Source organism: Canis lupus, chromosome 16 (genome assembly GCF_048164855.1).
Source record: "Canis lupus baileyi chromosome 16, mCanLup2.hap1, whole genome shotgun sequence".
NCBI lineage: Eukaryota > Metazoa > Chordata > Mammalia > Carnivora > Canidae > Canis > Canis lupus.
In genome coordinates this window covers 37970789-37992368 of record NC_132853.1, presented here as the reverse complement: position 1 = coordinate 37992368, position 21580 = coordinate 37970789, and the positions used below count along the sequence as shown (strand labels likewise).

The following is a 21580-nucleotide window of genomic DNA, read 5'->3' as shown; positions in this document are numbered from 1 at the left end:
CTGGGCACCCTGGCTGGCTCAGCGGTTTAGCGCCGCCTTCAGCCCGGGGCCTGATCCTAGACACCCCGGATCGAGTCCCACGTCGGGCTCCCTGTGTGGAGCCTGCTTCTCCCTCTGCCTGTGTCTCTGCCTCTCTCTTTCTGTCTTTCATGAATAAATAATCTTTTTTAAAAATTTGCTAAATTAATAAATAAATAGGAACGTGGCAGTCCCCGTGTGGTCTGCGAGCCTGTGTACACGAACGCCCCCACCTGGCGAGGCCGCGGGGTCCTGGAGCCCAGCTCCGCGCGGAGGGGCGCCCCCTAGAGTTAAGACAGTGCCCGGGCGTGACTCTGAGCCCCCATCCTTTTTGCTCCCGAGCCTCCCTCTCTGTCACCAGGAGTCTCACCTTGGAAAAAGTACGTTCTGTTCACTTCAAACGGACTGTTTGCTTCTTAGCTTTCTTGCAGCCCAGCCAACCGGTGCTTATGTTCTCCATGTCCTTTCTCTGCCCTTCTCCAAATCCCTCAGAGTGGGCATCTGACATGCTGTTTATTCTTTGAGCACTTGGTCCAATGTCTGTTTTCCCATCAGAGCAGGAAGCCCCTTGAGGGTAGGGACTAAGAAGCGTGCCAGAGTTGGGGTTACGAGTATGTGTCTTGGGCGCCTGGGTGGTTCAGTCAGTTGCCCATCTGCCATCAGCTTGGGTCATGATCCCAGGGTCCTGGGATGGAACCCAGTGGGGTTCCCTGCCCAGCTGAGACTCTGCTTCTCCCTTTCCTGCTCCCCTGTTTGTGCTCTCTCTCTCCGTGTCAAATAAATAAAATCTTTAAAAAAAAAAAAAAAAGTATGTGTCTTGAGATAGACTCTGAGTTCAAGCACTACTGTGTGGCTTTGGGCAAATAACAACCTTTCTGAGCTTCATGTGGCTGGCAACTTCTAAAAAGGGGCTGATGAGAACCTCTAACCCATATGGCTAGAGTGAAAACCGATTGAGATAACAATTGAGCCCTTACTAAATGTAGCTGTATCTTTCTCTATGCATCCCCAGTGCCTAGTACATCATATGGGTTTATTTATTTAACATTTATAAGTAAAGAGAGTCCTTATTTAATAAACTGCTCAGTACAACTATAGAGTGCTTTTCAACAGATCTACCTTCTAAGGTAGTTTGCAGGGTTTTTTTTTTTTTCTGTTATTCCCTTATCATCTTCCATTCAGTATACAGATGGAGATACTGAGGCTCAGAGAGGTTAAGTAGCTATCTCAAGGTCACACAGCTGACAGGAGAGGATAGAGGATAGAGTCAGGATTTGAACCCTGGCCCTCTGGGTCACAGTCCCTGCTCTTAATCATGGTACTATGCCCCACTCTGCTTGATAAATATGTATGGAATTTTAAAAATGAATCTCCAGGCAACATTCCAACCCGGAGAGCTAAAGAATGAAGCCTACCCCTCCCCCTAAGAAAGAGGGCTGATGGGGGAAGCGTTTCTCATTTATGAATTCATTCATTCACTCATTCAACAAGTCCCAAAGAAGAATCCCACCCAGCAACCTGGATTCCAGGCATGGCAGTGACCTGGGGCTTTTCTAAGCCCTGGCTCTCCAGTCCAAAATGGGGACAAAATACTTCCCACTCCACTCCTGGGCCATGAACCCTGAGGATGAGTAATAGGAATGACAGTAGCGGGGCTGCGGTGGTTTTCATAGATGAGGGGGAGGGGCAGGGTAGGCTAATGATGGAAATGGGGGCAGGAAGCAGGGGCAGGAAGCAGGACCTGTGGTCTCAGCAGGAGTGCCAGCCTCAGGGGTCCTGCCTGATTTGGGAATTCCCTTGGGTTGCTTAGCCTGTAGCCTGCGGAGGCTGCAGCAAGGAGGGAAAGAAAGGCATTACTGACCAGAGAAGCAGCTTTCCCTGAGGATTTAGTGATGTCTGATCCAGGGAGGAGGAGGCCCAGTCCCGCTACCCACTCTATCCATCCCATGAAGTAAGATGATCCCCATTTATGGACTAGGAAACCAGAGGGATGCAGGTTGTCCAAGTTAATGAACTAGTAAAGAATGAGCTGGAACCTGAGTCACCTCACACCTGCCGTCCACCCAGGCCAAGACACAGGACTGCTTCCTGTCCATCCGCATGGTGAAGCCTTTGGCCAGAGGACCCCGAAAGCTCACTATTCCAGCTCTTTGTTTCCATTTTGCTGCCTTTGGGATCCAGCGGAGTCTCCCTAAGACACAGGAATGACTGAGCCACTCCCCAGGGGAGAACCTCTGCCCCCATTGTTCTCAGCACCATTCTCAAGCTGGGCTATGGAAACCCCTGGGGAACCATGGTCCATCTTCCAGGGTATCATTAGCACAGAACAGTTAGTGCTTAAAATCAGTTTTTCTGGCAGGAAAACCAGCATGGATATTCTTGGAGTCAAATGCAAGGCTTGCAGAAACATTTAATATAGAGCCATGTATCTAAATTCCTTTCGAGTTCTGACTGAACCACTTTGCCTCCTCTCCCGCCCCTTCCTCCAACCCCCAACCTCACTCCCATGCCTCCAGTGGACTGCTGGATTGCTCAGCTGGGCTCCAGTGAGCGTGCTTGAGAAGCCACTTTTCATAGGAAAATCCATTCCGGGTTCAGCACTCAGGGCTGTCTGTCCACTCTCATCCATTTCTTTTTAAGATTTTTATTTTTATTTTTAAAGAGAGATACAGAGAGAGGCAGAGACATAGAGGGAGAAGCAGGCTCCATGCAGGGAACCTGATGTGGGACTCGATCTTGATCTCGGGACTCCAGGATCACACCCTGAGCTGAAGGCAGATGCTCAACCGCTGAGCCACCCAGGCGTCCCATGGATCAGGATTTACATGAAGGCTTTCAGTGCAAGGCTCAGGTGTCCCTGGTGCCCAGAGCCACTTGAGGCTCCTCATAGGACCTCATGGTGTAGATGTGTCAAATGTAGGGGCACCTGGGTAGCTCAGTCAGTTAAGCATCTTTGGCTCAGGTGCTGATCTCAGGGTCTCTGGATGGAGTTGGGCTCCCTGCTCAGGGGGGAGCCTGCTTCTTCTCCCTTTCCCACTGCTTCTGCTTGTGCTCTCTCTCTCAAATAATTATATAAAATCTTTTTTTAAGATTTTATTTATTTATCCATTAGAGACATAAAGAGAGACACAGGCAGAGGGAGAAGCAGGCTCCATGCAGGGAACCTGACAAGGGACCCAATCCCAGGTCCCTGGGATCATGACCTGAGCCAAAAGCAGATGCTCAACCACTGAGTCATCCAGGCATCCCAATTAAATAAAATCTTTTAAAAAAATAGATGTGTCAAACGTAGGCCTTCAAAGACGCCACCTAGACGCCCCTCCCTGAAGGCCACCCCTGCGCTGTTTTCTGTGCAATCTGTAGGGGGCAATCTGTAGGGGACTCAGGCTGACCCCCAGGCTCTCCAGGGTTGCTTCAGCTGGGTCTAGACTCTCTCAGCCCGCCTCTCCCTCTCCGGAGGACAAGTTAGCAAGCTGGACCCTGAGGGAGAAGTTAAAGGCAGTCTCCATTGTTTCTGCCTCAACTCGGCCTTGGCATCACCACCCTCACGCTTCTCCAGCATCGCAAGCCAGAGTCACCCTCACCTCTAATATCTGGATCCAGCTGCTTCCAGACTTCATCCTCCCTCTTTTTCACAACCTTTCTACAACCTTCCGCCCCAGTCTGTGCCTGGGCCACTCTGCACCAAAGATCCTCCTTAAGGGTCTGGGGGCCCTTCATTGTTTACCTCTCCAAAATTCTAACCCCTAACAGCACCCTCCTCTACCAGTCTACTGGGTTCCACCTCCTTGGCTCACCCCAAAGTGATGACATTGCTGTTACCTTGGTAACAGATGCTTTGTGAGTGGGTAGGGGGAATGGACTAGTGAAAGCAAGCTGTGGCTTCAGGGCACCATCAGAGCCCTGGGAGGTAGTGAGGTGGGGGTGGGGACAAACTGGTACAGGGCCCTGGGAGGGTGCAGCCAGGGGCTGTGACTCCTGACCCCATGACTCTTGTCCACCCTATGGCCCCAGCCCCAAGGAAAAAAAAAAAAAGAAACAGATTAGAAGGGGCCCCTGGGTGGCTCAGGTCATGATCCTGGGGTCCTGGGATCAAGTCCCACTTTGGGCTCCTTGCTCAGTGAGGAGTCTGCTTCTCCCTCTTCCTCTGCCTCTCCCTGTACTTGGGCTGTCTCTCTCTCAAATAAATAAATAAAATCAAAGAAAGAGAAAGAAAGAAAGAAAGAAAGAAAGAAAGAAAGAAAGAAAGAAAGAAAGAAAGAAAGAAAGAAAGAAAGAAAGAAAGAAAAAAGGAGATCTCTTTCAAGAAGATCTCTTCATGGAAGAGACGGAAATAACCCCAATGCCACTATCCCACTCACATGAGAATATGTCTCCTGGACAGCCTCAGCTTGGCTGGGGAGGCAGGGTAGGGATTGCACACACTGGAGCCCATGTTGTTCCCCTCCAGGGAGCCTGGGGCACAGAGAGAGGGAACAGCTCACCCAGAGTGTGTTAGGGACAGTGCCACGGGCAGTGGGAGGGCGGCTCTATGCCAGTGTCCCGAGCTCCAGGGGTTGGTGGCAGCAGGGAGTAGTAGAAGGGCTCTCCTCCAGCCCCTGGGGACCTGGCTGTCCCAGATGCCACAGCCAGGAAGTGTGTCAGGCACTTGCGTAAGAGCCTTCTATATTTCCATAAAATCATAATTACCGATGCCTGCCATAGGCCTTTGTTCATTAGAGCAGTATCTGTCTCTGGGGCCTCGGTGGGCCAGCAGGGTGAGGTAGGGGAGATTGGGCAAGGCCAGGCCTCTCACCGCGTTCCCTGCATCCCCAGCCCCACCGAGCCTCGGCCCTCTTCCTCTCCCCAGCTGGGAGATGAGAACCGGACTTGAGCTCAACCATGACAGACTCCTTCACCCTAGGAGCTCCAATTCTAAAGCTGGAGAGAGAGACCAGCCACTCATGTCTTCAGCTTGGGCTGTCCTTGGCAACCCGTGGGGGCAGAGGCTTGAACTGAAGATGAGAGAAAATAGGTCGGTCCTTATGGAAGGAGAAGCAATCCCTGCCATCAGAGAATCTGAGTAGAGGAATCCTGGGAGTCATTCAGGCCAGGGGTTCTTAGTCTTTTGGGGATCTTAGATTCTCTGAGGAGAAGGTGAAAGTTCTAGACTACCCCCCAGAAAATGCTTATTCTCCAACATTTTACATAGCTTCAGGGGATTCATGAACTCCCTGAAGCTCACCTACAACCTCAAGATTAAGTATCTCTAAATAAGTAAATAGGATAGATGATAGATAGATGGACAGATAGATGATAAAGACTATTATGTCCTTACTCTGTCCACCTCTTTACATATGTTAACTCACTTAGTCCTCAAAAGAACACTAAAAGATATACAATTATTGCCCCCATTCTACTCCAACTCCCTATTTCAACCTAATCTACTACTCCAATTGTGCTAATCGAAAAAGAAGGAAAACAAAGTCCCTTCAGAGACTGATAGGTCTCTGCCCAAGGTCTCAGGACAGGAAGAAAAGTTCAGGCCAGGATGAGAACCAGTCTTTCTTCATGTGCTGGATATTGTGTTGCCTGCAGATCTGGAGTCATCCAGTCCCTCCCTCTGTCCCCAAGCTCCCAAGAGCCTAGCACCCACTTTCACTCATTCCGCAGTCCCATTAAGAGGCACCTGCAAGTTCTATTATGACTTCAGGTCTAGGGAGCCCTCCTGGGGTGACTGTTACCTACCCTTTTATAGCATCTTGCCCTTGGTTCTGCCCACTCCTCATCTCTGCCCTCTAACTCTGAGATGGGATCATGTTCCTTCTCCAGAAGCTAGCCTGGCTAACTCCTGCCCTGTCCCCAGTCACTGCAGTGGGCGTTGTCAGCACTGAAGCAATGACTCAGACTTAGTTCATGAAAGACTGCTCTGAAACACGAAGGCTGCAGGCCAGAAAGGACATCCAGAGGTCATGAGATGCAGCCCCCTGTCTCCTCCACATCTGCCCCATCTTGAGCTATTGATGCCTATGCCAGATGGGCCCCAGGGCCCACCAACTTCCCTGGCTTTCCTGGGTCACCAGGAGCGCTGCTTCCCCTGGGAATTTTTCCCTAAGTCTAGTCAGAATCTCCTTTGGAGGTGGTTCCCACATGAATTAACAGGAAAGTGAAAGAGGAAGCCGTTTCTTCTCTCTATCCCAGGGAAAGCCCTGGGAAGGGACCAATCTCTCAGAAGAAAGGAGGGAAGAAAGAAAACAACTTGCCCTGTCATCTTCCCTGGGCGAAGGGGAGCTACCTCAGTCATTCTTCTCATGGAAAGGTAGATATTACCTCTGTGTTGCTAATGAAAAAATCAAGGCTTTAAATGGTTTTGGTCCCTACCCAAGATCACACAATTAATTCATGATTATACGGGTATTAGAGTCTAAGAAACTCAGAATCTCTGCTCTTTGGGGGGAAACAGGCATACCTCCCCTCAGGAGGTCTCCAGCACAGAAAAGGCCCCTGTTCGCTCCCACCCAGGCTAGATGGAGGGCCTAATGGCCCTACCTCAGGGTGCGTCAAGCACTCCTATGTCTGAGTGCCCAGGGAGGGATGTTGGGCTAATCTGGGCTGGGCCAGAGGGAAGATGGCAGCCCTCACCTCAGAGGGCATTGGCAGAAGGCTGGCTAATGAATGGGCCTTTGGGGAGACTGGTCTGAGGGCTGAGGCCAGGATCCTTCGAATCTCCTTTCAGGAAAGCTAGTCAGTCAGGCTCAGAGTCAGTCTGCAGCTGATGTCGGTGGATCCGGAGGGGGAGGGGACTAAGCCCCCACAACCACAAACCCTCACTTCTGCCTGTGTCCTACTTCTGCTACTGGCAAATAAATCTCTACTCCTGCACACAGTAACCTGAGCAGTGCTCCAATGGTGAGCTCACTCTGGGAGGACAGAGATGGCATGAATGGCTATATGCAAGGGCCAGCAGGAGAGAGGCCACAGGGCTCAGCCTCTGTTCCCTAGAGCTGCCATAAAGGCAGAACCTTCTCGAGTGCCACCACACCCCCACCCCCTGCCATCGTATCACCCAGACTTCGATCCAGAAGTTTCTCCAACCACAGCAAAGGAAGGATTCCTTCAACCTCCAACCTACCTTCCTTTCTTTGGACAGGCCAAGAGATAAAGCTAGACTTTTGGTCAGGGCCAAAAGGGGCAGGGAGAAGGCTGGCGGTAAGGGAGGACTCGGGGAAATGGCAAGTAAGCAACATGCATAAAGAGGTACCTTTGGGCCAAGTGGACAGAGGGCAACCTGGAGAGTAAGAACCGTCTTCCCTCCACCTCTCCCAACCTCCCCCCTCCCCATCTAACTCTATTTGTAGTAGGATCTCTAGGAGGAGAACGTGTCTTGAAGAGTTTTGGGGACCTTAGGTATGGAGACTGAGGCCTCTTCTCTGCTGAATTCCAAACACCAAGCCTGGAAAGGAAGACAGTTGTCTTGCTTTCCATCCACTAAGGAGGGACTGTCAGGCTTGGCCTTTGACGTTTGATGTTCAATTGTCCTCTCTCTGCTTGAGGAGCAGAGTCCTCTCCTTGAGGACTATGAGGACATCCCCTCATAGTCCAGGGATGTGTATACTTGGAGTCCTCAAGGCAGAGGCGATCCAGTTAATGGGGCAGAAGGGTCCACATTCTTCCACGACTTCGCTCTCAGAAAGTCCTAACTTGGATCTGACTCTCAACTATCCTTCTGCAGATCCGACCTTTTCCTGTGCGTCTCAATCGCATACGGACTCTGATCTCCCAAGTCTCTCCACGACTTTGTCACGCCCCAACTCCCCCCCCCCCCCGGCCCCCACCCCCACCCGTTCCGGGTCTTTTGGTGTAAAACTACCCCCTCCCCACATCTCTCCCTTTCAGGCTCCTCCCCATCTGGTCGAGCCCCCCCCAGGCTCCGCCCAACTCGCCCTCCTGGCCACCACGGCAGCCAATAGCGGAGAAGCTGATTTGCATAGCGGCGCGGGGGAGCCGCCGAGGGCAGGGGGAGGGACCAGGCGACCTCCTAAATCAAAGTTGGAAGGCGAGGACTGGGCGGAGGGGCCTCCGGGTGCGGGGCCGGGGCCGGCGGGGGGAGGGGAAGGGGATGGGGGGCGGGCGCAGAGGACGGCGGGGCCGGCCGGACACGGACTGCTCCGTCGCTCCCTCCCTCAGCTCATCCCCGCGTCCCCACTTCCCTCCTCCCCTCGCTCCGAGCAGCATCCTCTGCAGACCCTCGGTCCTCGTTCCCGGGGTCGTCGGGCTCCCGCGGCTCCGTGTAACTACCCCTCTTCACTGGGCAGCCCGGCAACTTTCTCCGCCCGCTCCCGGGAGTGGGGGGTCGCTTTGCCTGGGCGGATTGTTCCTGGGGTTCACTGGGGGGGCAGTCTCTGGAGAAGGGCCTCAGGGTCCCAGGGAGACATCTGCCATCTGCCACCTGCCCCCGTCGGGTCTCGGCACCCTCTCTTCCCCTCTCCCCCAACCATGACCGAAATGAGCGAGAAGGAGAACGAACCGGATGACGCGGCCACCCACACGCCCCCGGGGACCGTCTCAGCCCTCCAGGAAACCAAGGTAACTCAGGAAGCGAGAGGCCCGGACCCCTGCCCGGTGCGCCCCCAGCCCGGGTCGCCCCCTCCCCGACGCGGTCACCACCGTGGGCTCGGGTGCCCTGGGGTCACGGCAACGGGACCCGCCGATGGGACCCGCGCGACCCCTAAGGCTCTGCGCGGCGCCCGGGGCGAGTGGTCCGCGACGAGGGGCCACGGGGAGCCCCCGGCACGCAGGCACGACACGCCCTTGCGCGCGAGGAGCGGACGCCTGCCGCGACCCTCCGGGGAGGTTGTAACTCGGCTTTGTTGGAGGGAATCGGCGCAGCGAAGGCGGAGGGAGTGTGTAGCGGTGTGTAGCGAGCGGGTGTGGGCCGGTGTACGCGCTGGTGTGTGCGTGCGAGGCGCACCCCTCCGCGCCCGCCAGCCCCTGTGTGCAGCTCAGCCCGAGGCTCGCTCCCCGCCGGTCTCCCTGAAAATGTCTCCACGACCTGTTTGTCTGTGTGGGGGTCTCTCCGCTTCCTTTCGGCGTCTATGTGTGTTTACCCCGAGTCTCTCCGGATGACTCTCGGCCCCGCCGCAGCCCTGCATTCCCCCCGCCCCGCCAGGTTAGGCTCGGGGACGGGAGGCCGCGGCCGGGGGTGCGCAGCTTCCCGGTGAGCGCTGGGGGCTGCGGCAGGCTGGCCACCGCGGGCGGGCACCCGGGCACAGTGCTGCGGCCCCCGAGCCGGACAGGCAGCCCCACCCCCACCCCGGGAGCGGGACAGGGGGCGGGGCGGAAGGGAAAAGAGAAGTCATCGTAATTAATGAATGTCATAATTAACCCTAATTATGTATGATTGTTACTCCTGCGGGAGTCACAATGAATAAATTATTCCCCAGTGAAGGCAGGCGGAGCCCAGACTCCCAGCGCTTTAGGGGTTCCGGGAGGCCACCGATTAAATTTAACGCCCACCCAACCTCTAATCTGTCCACTTCCTCCTCAAGTTCTAAACGCTCAAGGCTGACCCGCCAGAAGTTCTGCGGGGAGCAACCTGAGCTGAGCTGGCTGGGGATGGGGAGAGAAAAAAGAGGCTGTGTCAAGGGCACTCCCTGCCTCCTCCCCAGACTCCAGGCCGAGGCCTCCTTCCCTCTCCCTTGCACCCTGGTGTTTTTTGTTCCCACCTGCTCCTGTAAGGAGGGGGGCACTGAAGACCAAAAAAAATGGGTGGGGTCTTCGGCTCCTTCCTGGTGTGGAGTGCTCATCTATAGCTCTTTCCAATACCCCTCTTGCTCCTAATTCTGTCCAGGCCACACCTCAGGATATGAGGTTAATTCAAGGTCAAGGTCATCTAGAGAGTGACCAGGAGTAGACGAGTAGGAGCAAGGTGGGGCCTGGCGGAGGCACCCCAGGGAGCTCCTCACCCCTAAACTAGAAGGACCCACTGGTTTCCATGTCAGTCTTCGGATCTGAACTTGACCTTCTTCTGCTCCCTTCTGAGAATGAGACTCTGGCTCTCTCAGAGCACAGAGTTAACTCCCCTTCTCAGAGATCCACGTCTCAACTAGGAGTGAGGTCTTGGGGTGGGAGGATATTACTTGGAATATTTGTGTTGGCTTTTTTTAAAGCAGAGGGTCCCAGGAGCCGAGCCCCATCCTGAGCGCCAATATCCCTGGCCTTCCCAGTTGCCTTCTAGTCCCCCAGGACAGACAGACACATTTCCCTGCTTGCTTCCTAAGAGCATGGGGGTCTCCCAGGCCCCTGCCTTGCTTCCCACAGGAGGTCTGGCTGCCCGCCCCCCCTTCTTAAGAGCTTTCCAAGAGCAGTCAGGAGCCAGGGCAGTGCTGCCTCAGCAAACCCACAGGCTGCAAGCTCAGCTGTGTGGGCAGGGGGAGGTCAGGCCTAGCAGATCTGCACCTCCCTCCTCCCAGCGCAAGGACTGTCCAGTGCTATCACCTCTGACCCTGAGCCATGGAGATCACAAGAGCAGGCCACTGGAGGGGGATTGCATACCTTGCCTTGCCCCTTCACCCTCCTCCCCTAAATCTCACCCTTGTGAAGGACTGTTTTAACAACAGAGGCTGGGCTGGGGATTCTGGGTGCAGGTAGTGGGAGTACCCAGGAAGGCAGAGGTAGGCAGGGAGAAGATTCAGGGCCCTGCCAGCCCCATTAGCTCTCCACACCTTAACCAGTCCCAAGGAAGCTTTGGTCTCCAGACTATAGGGCTTGGGGAGGGGGAAGGGAGAGTGATGATGGCCTACCAAACTCAGTTTGAGGCAGGTACAACAGAGGGGGCTGGTGTCTATTAGATAGTGAAGCCAACATTCCAGGCTTATTCATCAGTGTTTGGGGCCCCCTGGGGGGGGGGCCCTTCTTGCCAGCCTAAGTCCAGCCTCCTGCCCACACCAAGATTGGATCATATCCCTGCACCCAAGCTACTCAGTGACCGCTTTGGTGTCATTACTGCCATCTCTGCGTCCCCATGCCATCCTACCACCGGGTGGTACTATCATTCCCTTTGGTGCCATCCTTGGGAAGACCCTGCCATGCCAACTCTGCCATCTGAGTCAGCTTGTGCCACATCTGCCACCACCCACTGCCAGCTGCCTAGTGCCCTTTCAGGAGCTGGAGGGAAGTGAGGAGATGCTGTGGGGAGTTGAGGAAATGAAGGGACCATCCAGTATGTGGGGAGGTGGGGAGGAGACAGGCAGGCCAGGCCCAGCCTCTGGGAGGGGATTCAGAAGAACAGGCCTGGTGGTCCAGGTTCCAAGCCAGACAAGCTCCTGGTACATCTGGAGAGAACAGGATCCAGGTGTGGCAGCTTACCAGGGTCCATGGCAACTTCTCTCCGTGTCAGGGAATGGGTCCTCGGATACTGGGGGCACTGAAAAGATAGCTGATGGCAGGTAAAGAAAAACCCTCTGTGGAAAGAGAGGAGGACCCTCTCCTCCCTGGGAGGAGTCCCAAGGATACAAATACCTGGCCAGGCTGAGCCGAAATGAGGTTTGAATAGCCAAGCCAGATGTCTCTTGAGTGGACAGGCATCAAGCCATTTGGCAGAAGTGCCCCCATCTTGCTGTCTAGCCATAACCCTTGACATCTGCCAGCCATCCCAGGTGATAGGTTGTTCCTTCTTGCCTCTCTGCCCTCCTGGGATCTGGGGCGCACAGCAGAGCCCAGGAGTCGGTGAGTAGAAGTGGGGCTGCCCCAGTGCTGGGGAACATTCTGTTCCAGGGATCTCTGTACCCTGCAGAGGTGGCTCTTGGCACTGAGGCCAGGGGAAGACCAGGAAAGGGCAGAGGCTGGAGAGTAAGGAGGCTTAAAATCTCATCCTGTGGGAATTACTATAGAAATAACAGCCTTGGGGGGTAGGGGGAACATGACTGATGTCTTCAAGTGTTTGAAGGACTGCTGTATATAAGAAGGAGTCAAGGGAGGAACAGAGCCAAGGTAGGAACAGAGCCGATAGGCAGAAAGATCTCAGGGAGGCAGGTTTCAGGTCTATATAGGGAAGCACTTTTCAGCAATTGCAGCTGCCCAAAGATGGAGTGACTGTCCCAGGAGAGGGTGCGCTTCCTGCCACAAGAGGTGACCAACAGAGTCAGACAACTGTCTAGAGGGGACGTGGCAGAGGCATTGTGGGATGATAGTATGGGCTGGGGACTACTCTGGGTGGCCAGTCTTGCAGGTTCCTGCCAACCCTAAATGTCCTGATTGACCTGGTGGACAAGCCCACGGCGTAGCGGAGGGATGGGGGTGAGGGCTAAGGCAGAGCCCAGAGCAGCAGGACTTTCCTGGTCATTTGGGCTCAACAGTCAGAGCCACTGGTTCAGGTTCTGGCTCTGCCACTTACCAGCTGAGGACTCATCCTGTGTGGGTGATTTAACTCCTATGTGCCCGTGAGCTCATCTGCAAAGTGGGGCAAAGGTCATCGGTCATCACTGTCTCCGAGGGTAGTGCCAGGATTGATGAGGTGCTGCATCTGAAGCATTAGCTCCATCCCAATATTCTGGCAATGACAGCCCCTCATTATAGTGTGAAGTTTACCTTTTTTTTTTCGGACCCAGAACCATGTATTGCCTAGAGAGCCTCTAGTCCCGTCTCTTTCTTCTTGGATGTGGAGGAACTGAGGCTCAGAGAATGGAAGTGCAGTGACTTGCCCTCAGGCGGCAGGTGTAGCCTTGCATCCACCCCCAGCACATACATCCTCCCAGATCCCTCTGTGCTCCAAGCTCTGGCCCCGGGGCAGAATAGTGGGTGCTTCTCCCACCTCTCTGGGCCTGTGAGAGCCCCCAGAGCCACACTGGCCCATAGAATACATTTGTGTTCTAATGAATCCTCCCTCTGGCCCTCCACCTCTGCCCTAACACCCAGATGTCTGGGGCCCAGGGCCCCACTTCTTGCAGACACACAAAGAAGCCCACAGTGCTGTGCAGGAAGCCGAGTTTGGAAGGAGCTGGGCAACTCAGTGTGCCAGACACCCCAAGGCTCTGGCCTCCCAGCTGGCACACAGGGGCCTGTCTCTTGCCCAAATGTCTCCCTCTCCCTCTCTGCTTCTTCTGTTTTGCTGCCTGCTGGACTCCCTGGGGCCACACAGGCTGCTCCATGTGCCAGCTGAGAACCATGACCGAGTCTCCCTGCCCGAAGCCAGGCCTCTGGCCCCCTTTACCCATTACTTGTGGGAAGGAGTGGGCAGGGGTAAGGGGGCTCTCACCAGGGGCGAGGGAAAAGGTTCAAGGATCTGGGTAGAGATGTTTCCAGACCTCACTCTGGGTTGGAGTGAGCAATGGAAATAACTCTGGCCTCCCTGCAGAATTGACCCTGTGTTATAGAACATGGGCTCCGCTTAAGACTGCAGCCACAGGATACCTGGGTGGCTTGGTGGTTTAGCGTCTGCCTTTGGCTCAGGGCATGATCCTGGATTTCCGGGATCGAGTCCCGCATCGGGCTTCCTGCATGAAGCCTTACTTCTCCTCCCTCTGTCTATGTCTCTGCCTCTCTTCCTGTGTCTCTCATGAATAAATGAATAAAAAAAAAAAAAAAAGTAGGGATTTGATTCAACTGTCCCTGACGTTAAGGGGTTCCAGTCTCCTGGGGAAGTAAGAAGTCAATGACAATGACAATGTAAACCAGATTGGATCTATAACAGAAGTGAGTACTGGGTGCAGTGGGCCCCAGAGGAGGGAGTGGTTATGCTAAATGGAGTTCCTGCTGAAGAAGAGACAGCTTCCCAGAGGAGGAAATCACTGGAAACCCTGAAGGATAAAGAGGGTATTAAGTGGATCAGGCAAAGAAGAGGACAAACACATCAAAAAAGCTCAGAGAAATAAACACGGAGGAGTTCAAGAATCCCCGTGTCTGGGCTGCAGGTGGATGGTATGGGTCGGAAGGGAAGGCCTGGCCAAGCTGCTGAATCTCATGACCGGGGCAAGGGCCTTGACTGTGTCCTGAGGAGCCAGGAAAAGTTTTGAGCAAGGCCAGGGATCACCTTGCCAGCAGCTGTATAGAGAGCAGGGGAAGATGGGCAAGGGGAGGCAAGGGGTTGTGGCGCTGAACTGGGACAGGGCTGTGGAGATGATGTGGTGGGCATGGGGGAGGGGCTGGAGAGAGATTTTTTTTTTAATTTTTTTTATGATTTTATTTATTCATGAGAGACACACACACACAGAGGCAGAGACACAGGCAGAGGGAGAAGCAGGCTCCATGCAGGGAGCCCGATGTGGGACTCGATCCCGGGACCCCAGGATCAGGCCCTGGGCCGAAGGCTAGCACTAAACCGCTGAGCTACCTGGGCTGCCCTGGAGAGAGACTTTGGACAGGGAATCAGCTCTGAGGATGAGGGCCCAAGATGACCCCTCCCCCACTCCCAGCCTGTTCAAGAACACAGGTGGAAAAACTGGGGACCCGCAGCATCTGTTTGGCCCCCAAAGTATTATTTTTTTAAACTTGAGTAAATGGTGCACCCATATAGTGATATCCAGTGTAGCCACAAACAAGAATGATGAAACTCTTTATATGTTGGTATGGAATGATTTCCAAGATTTACTGTTAAGTAAAAAAAGCAAGGCGTAGGAAAAATAGTACACTACCATTTCTGCAATGAAAAAAAAAAAAAGGGAACTACAACCTCCTGAATTTGTTTCTACCCAAATATGCAGAAAAGTCTAGATTTCTTTTGAAAAGCTGGCAAACCTGGCCCCACTAGGCTGGCATGTAGAGTAGCCCAGTTGTCCAGAGAACCCCAGCAGCTGCTGTGTGGCTGGCGGGCCTGCCCAGCCAGGACTCCTTTGCTCATGGAGGTTCCCACCTGGCTCCTGTAGGTATCCGGAATCATGACCACCTTCTGGAACATGGCAGCCTCTCCCTTAGTACTTCCAGGCTGCCTCTGACCAAGGACATATCCTGGCTGCCAGCCAGTCCCCTCTGGCTTCCACTTACAGCCTCGCTTCCTCTCTCAGCTCCAGCGGTTCAAGCGCTCACTTTCCCTCAAGACCATCCTCCGAAGTAAGAGCGTGGAGAACTTCTTCCTTCGCTCAGGCTCTGAGCTCAAGTGCCCCACTGAGGTGCTGCTGACCCCCCCAACCCCGCTGCCCCCTCCCTCCCCACCACCGGCATCTACAGATGGGGGCCTCCCTCCCCCGGCCCCCTCCCCCTGCCCCATCCCACGGCCCCTGGCACCGCTCAAACCGGTCAGACTGCACAGCTTCCAGGAACACGTCTTCAAGAGAGCCAGCCCCTGTGAGCTCTGCCACCAGCTCATTGTGGGTAGGTGCCTGAGGTGGCAAGGAGAGGGGCCCAGGTGGGGGCGGGGAGGAGGAGGCCAGGGAACAGCCCCATGTCGGGCTCTTGCTATGCAGAGCCCTTGATCCTAACTGAGCCCCGCAACCTTGGGGTGGGTGGGTGCCCAGGGTCACTGTTTACTAGCAATGCAGGCTTCAGTGCTAGTTGACATGGGGAGTGTCTGAAGGGTAAGCCCTGGGCCTCGAGGCTGACGTGTGTGGATGCCCCCACTTCCTCTGTCCGATGCCCTAACCTGCCCCTTTGGCCCCGTGCCCCTGAATGTATCCTCCTTTGCCTAATCCTTCTTGCTGAACCCAAATTCTTCTCAGGAAACTCCAAGCAGGGTCTGCGGTGTAAGACGTGCAAAGTCAGCGTCCACCTCTGGTGCTCCGAGGAGATCTCCCGCCAGCAATGCCCAGGCAAGGCGGTGAGTGGGGTTCATGCAGGGGTGGCTGGCTGTGGGTGCCCCCCAGCACCGGCATGTGGGGGGAATGAGTGCCTCCCCCGATCCAGGCTGGTTCCACTCGTGGGGTGGTCCTTGGGCTGGGGGAAGGACAAGCCCTTGGTGGGCTATGACAGCCTCATGCCCTTTTTCTGCCCATCTTGCCATAGTCCTCCTCCTTCCGTCGCAACTTCAGCTCTCCGCTCCTTGTGCATGAGCCACCCCCCGCCTGTGTCACAAGCAAAGAGTCCCCACCCACCGGTGAGTCCCCTACCCCACACTGCCCCTCATCCCGCTGTGGTGTGATGAGAAACCCACACATTCCTCAGATGGGCACCTCTAGTTCTTGGCACTTCCCTTTTCTGAATCCCCTTGTCCTGAATGGAGGGTGCATTCATTCATTCATTCATTCATCCTTCAACAGACAGTTTATTGAACACTTACTAAGTGTCAGGCATTGTGCAAGACATGGGGACAAGGCACGGAAGAAGGTGGAGTTCATGGTCTAGTAAGGGAGCTGGACATGAAATGGATAATCACACAAGTCATCCATTCATTACTGTTCTCATGAATGCCCGAACCCGCAAGGATAGGGACTAAGAAAAAAGTAGGCACCGTCCCCATCTGCAGGGATAGTGAAAGTGTCCAGAGATGCGCAGCATGGCGAGTTATTCCAAGGGGATCTGGAGAAGACTAATGCAGGCAGAGAGGGTCTGGGGGTGGGACAGGGCAGGGAATGAAAGTGATACAGGGCTTCTGGGCAGAGCAAGGGTGGCAGCTGGGTGCCCGGCCTTGAGGGTGGCTCCTTGGCAGGGGCCAGCGGGAAGGTAGACCCCGTCTACGAGACCCTGCGCTATGGCACCTCCTTGGCACTGATGAATCGCTCCAGCTTCAGCAGTACCTCTGAGTCCCCCACGCGGAGCCTGGTATGTCAGGCACCAAAGGCGAGCCTGGGGCGGCAGGGGTCTCTGAGGGCAAGGCTCCAGGGGCTGAGCCCTCCCCCCACCCCCGACTTGTCCCCAGAGTGAGCGGGATGAGCTGACTGAGGATGGGGAAGGCAGCATCCGCAGCTCAGAGGAGGGCCCTGGAGACAGTGGTGAGTGGAGGCGGGCCCGGGGGCAGGAATGGAGCACAGGCCGGCCACTCCCTGCTGCCTCACGCGCTGGCCCTGCCCTGGCATCTCTAGTATTCACAGCCCCGGCCGAGAGTGAAGGGTCAGGACCAGAGGAGAAGAGCCCCGGACAGCAGGTGAGGTTATGCTGGCACTGAGCCCTGGTAGGCCAGACGGGAAGGGGATGTCACGTCTCCTTGTCGTTGACCCCTAGGTGGGTGAGAGCATGGTGAGTGGGAGTATCTGCTCCTTCATTTATCCTACGTCTACGGGGATGGGCAATGCCAGGGTGAGTACGCAAGGAAGGCAGGGGGTATAACCCCTCCCCGCATTGAGCCAGTGCCTGGTGTGCCCAGTCCTGTGCCAACTCCCCAAGAGTGGGCAGTTCCAAGGAGTAGCAGGCGAGGAGTATTCCCTTTCTCCCTCCTTGACCCAGTCCCCCAAGGATGAACACAGAAGATAGAACCTGACCACTCCCTGCCATGGACCCAGGTGCCCTGTGTCCCACCTCTTAGCTCCCCCGCCCAGGGTAGGCAAGGTCAGGGCAAGTGAAGGGGGGGTGGAGTGAGGAGAGTGTCACCCTCCCACCACTGACCCAGAGCTTTTCCGCAGCCCCCCAAACCCCCTCTGCGAAAGGACGTGGGGCCCATGTACTCCTACGTCGCGCTCTACAAGTTTCTGCCCCAAGAGAACAATGACCTGGCTCTACAGTAAGTCCTCTTTGTGGTCTGGCCCCACTGGGCAGCCACCTGCCTCCAACCTCAGGGCGCTGCTCCCAGACTTTGGAACATGAATGTGAGGGGGACCTTCGGGAACCTTCTCCTGGCATGCTTGAGGCAGCTGAGGCCAGAGAGGAACTGGAATGCTCAGAGTCCAAAAGGGATTGGTGCCGATGTCATATCTCCTGCCCCCCTGCCCAGGATCTGCCCTAGAGATTGTCTGCTATACCTGTGGTCACAGTGTCCTCCGAGGGCGTCAAGAACAGCTCCCCCAGCTACAGGGGGTGGGTGGGAGTGTGCTGGGGATCTGGGGGCCCCAGAGGGTTAAAATGTGGAAAGGGCAGATCCCTCCTGCCCATTTGCGACCCCAGCTCTGTCCTCCCAGGCCTGGGGACCGGATCATGCTGGTGGATGACTCTAACGAGGACTGGTGGAAGGTGACTTGGCTGGGTGGGGAGCAGAGGGACCCTGGTAGGCACTCCCCCATTCCCCACCTTCAATGGGCACTGCCTCACCTTCTCTCCAGGCCCAAAGACCTCCCCTCCTTCAGCCTTGGGCCCTAGCCAAGCCTAGGACCAGCACTTGGGACTTGCTCTCCCTTGGACCCTCCCTGCCTCAGCCTGTCCCTCTGCTCACCTCATGCCCTTCCGAGTGCAGAAGCCACCTTACTGGGGGTTTGGATACAGGAAGTCCAGGATCTGGTGTTTGATGGCATTGGCTCAGAATGGGCATCAAGTCTAGAAGAAGCAACGTGGGAGGGGGTGGCACTGGTGCTCATTGCCAGCCTCATCCCCAGGGCAAGATTGGCGACCGGGTTGGCTTCTTCCCAGCCAATTTTGTGCAGCGAGTAAGGCCAGGTGAGAACGTTTGGCGCTGCTGCCAGCCCTTCTCTGGGAACAAGGAACAGGGGTACATGAGCCTCAAGGAGAACCAGGTGAGTGCCTGGGCCCTGCAGCAGCCGGAGAGGTGGGTGAGGGAGAGAGGCAGCAGGGGCACAGGTGAATGCCCTGGAGGAGGACACTTGTAGCCTGACAGCAGGAGGGAAGGCAGGTCAGAGAGGTGGACTGCAGGGCCCCCTCTCATCCCCCCCTGGGAATTGGGGCTGAATTTGGTTAGACACAGCCTGGGGGAGGGGAAGAGCACTAGATTAGGAGTCCGGAGGCTTGGGTTTGAATGTTGGCTGTGCCTCTGGCTTGTGTAAACCCCCGATAAGCCCTTTTCCTCCCCTTAACCTCCCCTGTGACATGGGTGTTTGGCCGGGGCGTTAGGCCAGCTGGTCTCAAAGGTCAGCCCCAGAGTGCTGCTCCGGGTCTACTGATCTTGCCACCGTGCCCAGTACCCTGATAGGATCTACTCCCTTCCCCCCAGCTGATGTCTCCAATTTCATCTGCTCCTGGTCCCGTCATCCCCTGGGGTGGCCCCCTGGGAGCCCTCAGCAGGACTCAGGGCCAGGGCTGTAGGCAGAGCCAGGACTCAGCTCGCATCTCTCCCACTCAGATCTGTGTGGGCGTGGGCAGGAGCAAGGATGCTGACGGCTTCATTCGCGTCAGCAGCGGCAAGAAGCGGGGCCTGGTGCCAGCCGACGCCCTGACCGAGATCTGAGCGTTGCCCAGAGAACCCAGCTGCCACCCCTGCCCATGCCTGGCCCTTGCTTCTGGCCCCGGGAACAGGAACAGGCATCTGCCCACACTCTTCTTCCCTCCACCTCTCCTAGGGGCCACTCCCCATGACTTGGGAGCCTTCTGCACGGAGGAAGGTTTTATTTTTGGGGTCCCAAGGTACCCCGAGGGGCTTGCTCCCCTGGACTTAGGGGTGAGGGAGGAGGGGACAGTGGGAGGGAACAGGGAAGCTCCAGGTAGGTCCAGCCACTGCCCAGACCCCACTCCCCAGTTGCCTTGCTGAGTGCAGCCCTGGGCAGGGGGGTGTTCCTGGGGAACTCTCCTGCTGCTTTGTCCAGAGGGCCTTCCCACTTCCCATGTCCACACCACCTTTGCATGCCTGACACCACTGCCCTCTCCCCGCGGAGCCCCTGCTTGGGTCTATGTGCGTGTGACCCTGCGGCTGTCCCTTTGGAAGGAAGTGGGGCCGAGTGCCTCAGTCCTCCGCCCCGGGGGTTCAGGGGCGGTGGGAGGGGATTTAGGACTGCAGGAGGATCCTGAGTCCACCTGCTGGTTTCACCACCTCTGTCACTCCATCAATTCTCAGGAAAGTTCTGTGGGAATCTCTCCCATTACTTGAAACCACGGGCGGACAAAGGAGGGGAGGGCCGAGTTCTGGGGAAAGTGTGGTAGATCAGAGACCGTCTCTTCAAGGAGAACAGTCACCACAGAGCAGCCTCATGGTACCCTTATCCACTGGAGAGGGACACTCCAGAATGACTTGCACCCAGAAACCTGACTGAGAACAAAAAACTAGCCTATGCTTAGAACCCTCATTTCACTGTCAGGACTCTAGAAGTCCCTGGTGGCAGGAGGCAGGGCTGGCCACCCAGGGGAGCCTGTGCTGCCTCCTGTCCTGGGTATCACAAGGCCCACCCCAGGAGTCCTGCCTCAAGGCTGACCAGGCCACTGCTCTTCCTCGCCCTCTCCCTCTGGGCTTTGCAGGAAGCACTGGGACCCCTCCTTCAGTGCAGGGGACCCTTCTGACCGAATCTGCACCCTTATCCTGGACAGAGAGTCCTGGGAGGAAGAGGGAGTGCGAGATGGTTAAGGCAGGCCAACAGTTCTGTTTGACCACCAGGAAAGGAGGGGGTAGGCACCCTGGGGGGGGGGGCGCACACAAAGAGGACCCCTCCCTTACAGGTTGTTTTTCTCTGGTGCCAACCTCCCTCTCCCCTCCCAAGCTCAGAGCCTCCTCTTGTGCCCTTGATCGTGCCAGCCAATGCCAGCCCCCACCCTGGGCACAGTCACACCCTCCCATACCCACTAGCCCCTGCTCCACTTCTCCCCCCTCGGAGGGGGGCTCAAGCCACACTGCCCTGTTTGCTGCCATGAGGCCCCCCCCAGCAATATCCCAGGGGCGGGCCCGATGCCCACTGTACATGAGGCTGCATGATGGGTCTGCTGGGGCATTGCTGAGCCCCCAGACCCTTAAATAAATGTTTCTTGTCCCAATCTGTGTGCTCTGTGTGTCTGCTTGGGAGAGAGGATGGAAAGGTGCAAGGAGTGGGGCGGGGGCTGGAGGTGCCAAAAGGAGACTAGCTTGGAGGGGGAAGAATTTGTGGATCTCTGAGGGGAGGGGTGCTGGGGTTGGCCCACACTTGCAGGGGTCCCCTTGCCTTCCCACTCCCTCCCACCTCAGCAGCCTGAGATGGGGATCTGGGGAGGAGTTTAAAAGAAAAGCTTGGCAGGGGTGTGGTGGAGTGGGATGTCGCCAGACGCTGGAAGGGGAGAGGGTACCGCCGCGGTCACAGGTCACATTGTGGCTCGAGGCACATCTGCGTCGGCAGGGGCCAGGCACCCAACTATGCGCATCCACACAGCTCTGCCCACCCAGGGTGCCCTCCAAGACCACCCGAGATCAGCCTCGCCCCCGCCACCCGCCAAGCCGCAGGCAGAAAGGCTGGCGGCGGGGACAGTCGCCGCCAGTGGGGCCCTGAGATGACTCAATCACGGCCGTCATCGAGAGCCTGGCACGAAGGGGCCTGCGGCGCCCCCCTCCCGCAGCAGTGCCCGCCGCCCACCTGCTCCGGCAGAGCTCCCTCGTTCCCCTCCACCCGCCTGGCCGCGTCATCGCCAAGGCGAGCACGTCCTGCGCTATTTATAGGCAGAGCGAACGCAGAGGGAGAGAGAGGCGGGCTGCGGGGGTGCCAGGGCAACGCCAGAATGCGGGGTGGGGGTACCGCCCCTCCTGATGGGCCCCCGTGTTCGGCCGTCCAGCCCCCCACCCCCAAAGCAAGATTGGCCAGGTAGAGCCAGACACCCTAGCTTTCATTGGGTGCCTTCACCCAGGGAAGGCTCTAGAGCTTGGCGGGTGAGCAGCGGGAGGAGG

The 21580-nt window shown here is 56.3% G+C and overlaps 1 protein-coding gene and 1 long non-coding RNA gene across 4 annotated transcripts; one reads left to right on the top strand and one right to left on the bottom strand.

Annotated features, from left to right (window-relative positions):
- Positions 1-8093: 8093 nt before the first annotated feature.
- On the top strand, positions 8094-20703 carry STAC2 (SH3 and cysteine rich domain 2). 3 transcript variants are annotated; one of them, XM_072780370.1, is made up of 13 exons: positions 8094-8583; positions 14997-15101; positions 15242-15303; positions 15648-15745; positions 15931-16021; positions 16574-16686; positions 16784-16856; positions 16947-17008; positions 17086-17160; positions 17484-17581; positions 17976-18027; positions 18387-18524; positions 19088-20703. In XM_072780370.1, exons 1-13 carry the CDS (start codon positions 8528-8530, stop codon positions 19190-19192), a joined length of 1128 nt encoding a protein of 375 aa, XP_072636471.1. In that variant the 5' UTR covers positions 8094-8527; the 3' UTR covers positions 19193-20703. The 3 variants fall into 3 exon arrangements, with proteins under 3 accessions (XP_072636471.1, XP_072636470.1, XP_072636472.1); XM_072780371.1 differs by having other exon boundaries at positions 8095-8583; positions 17086-17100; XM_072780369.1 differs by lacking the exon at positions 17086-17160 and having other exon boundaries at positions 14997-15303.
- On the bottom strand, positions 16031-21373 carry LOC140606654 (uncharacterized). Its single transcript, XR_012008956.1, has 3 exons — positions 21273-21373; positions 18227-18327; positions 16031-17081 (listed from the first exon to the last, which is right to left on the bottom strand). It is a non-coding gene; the product is annotated as an uncharacterized lncRNA (long non-coding RNA).
- Positions 21374-21580: the final 207 nt, after the last annotated feature.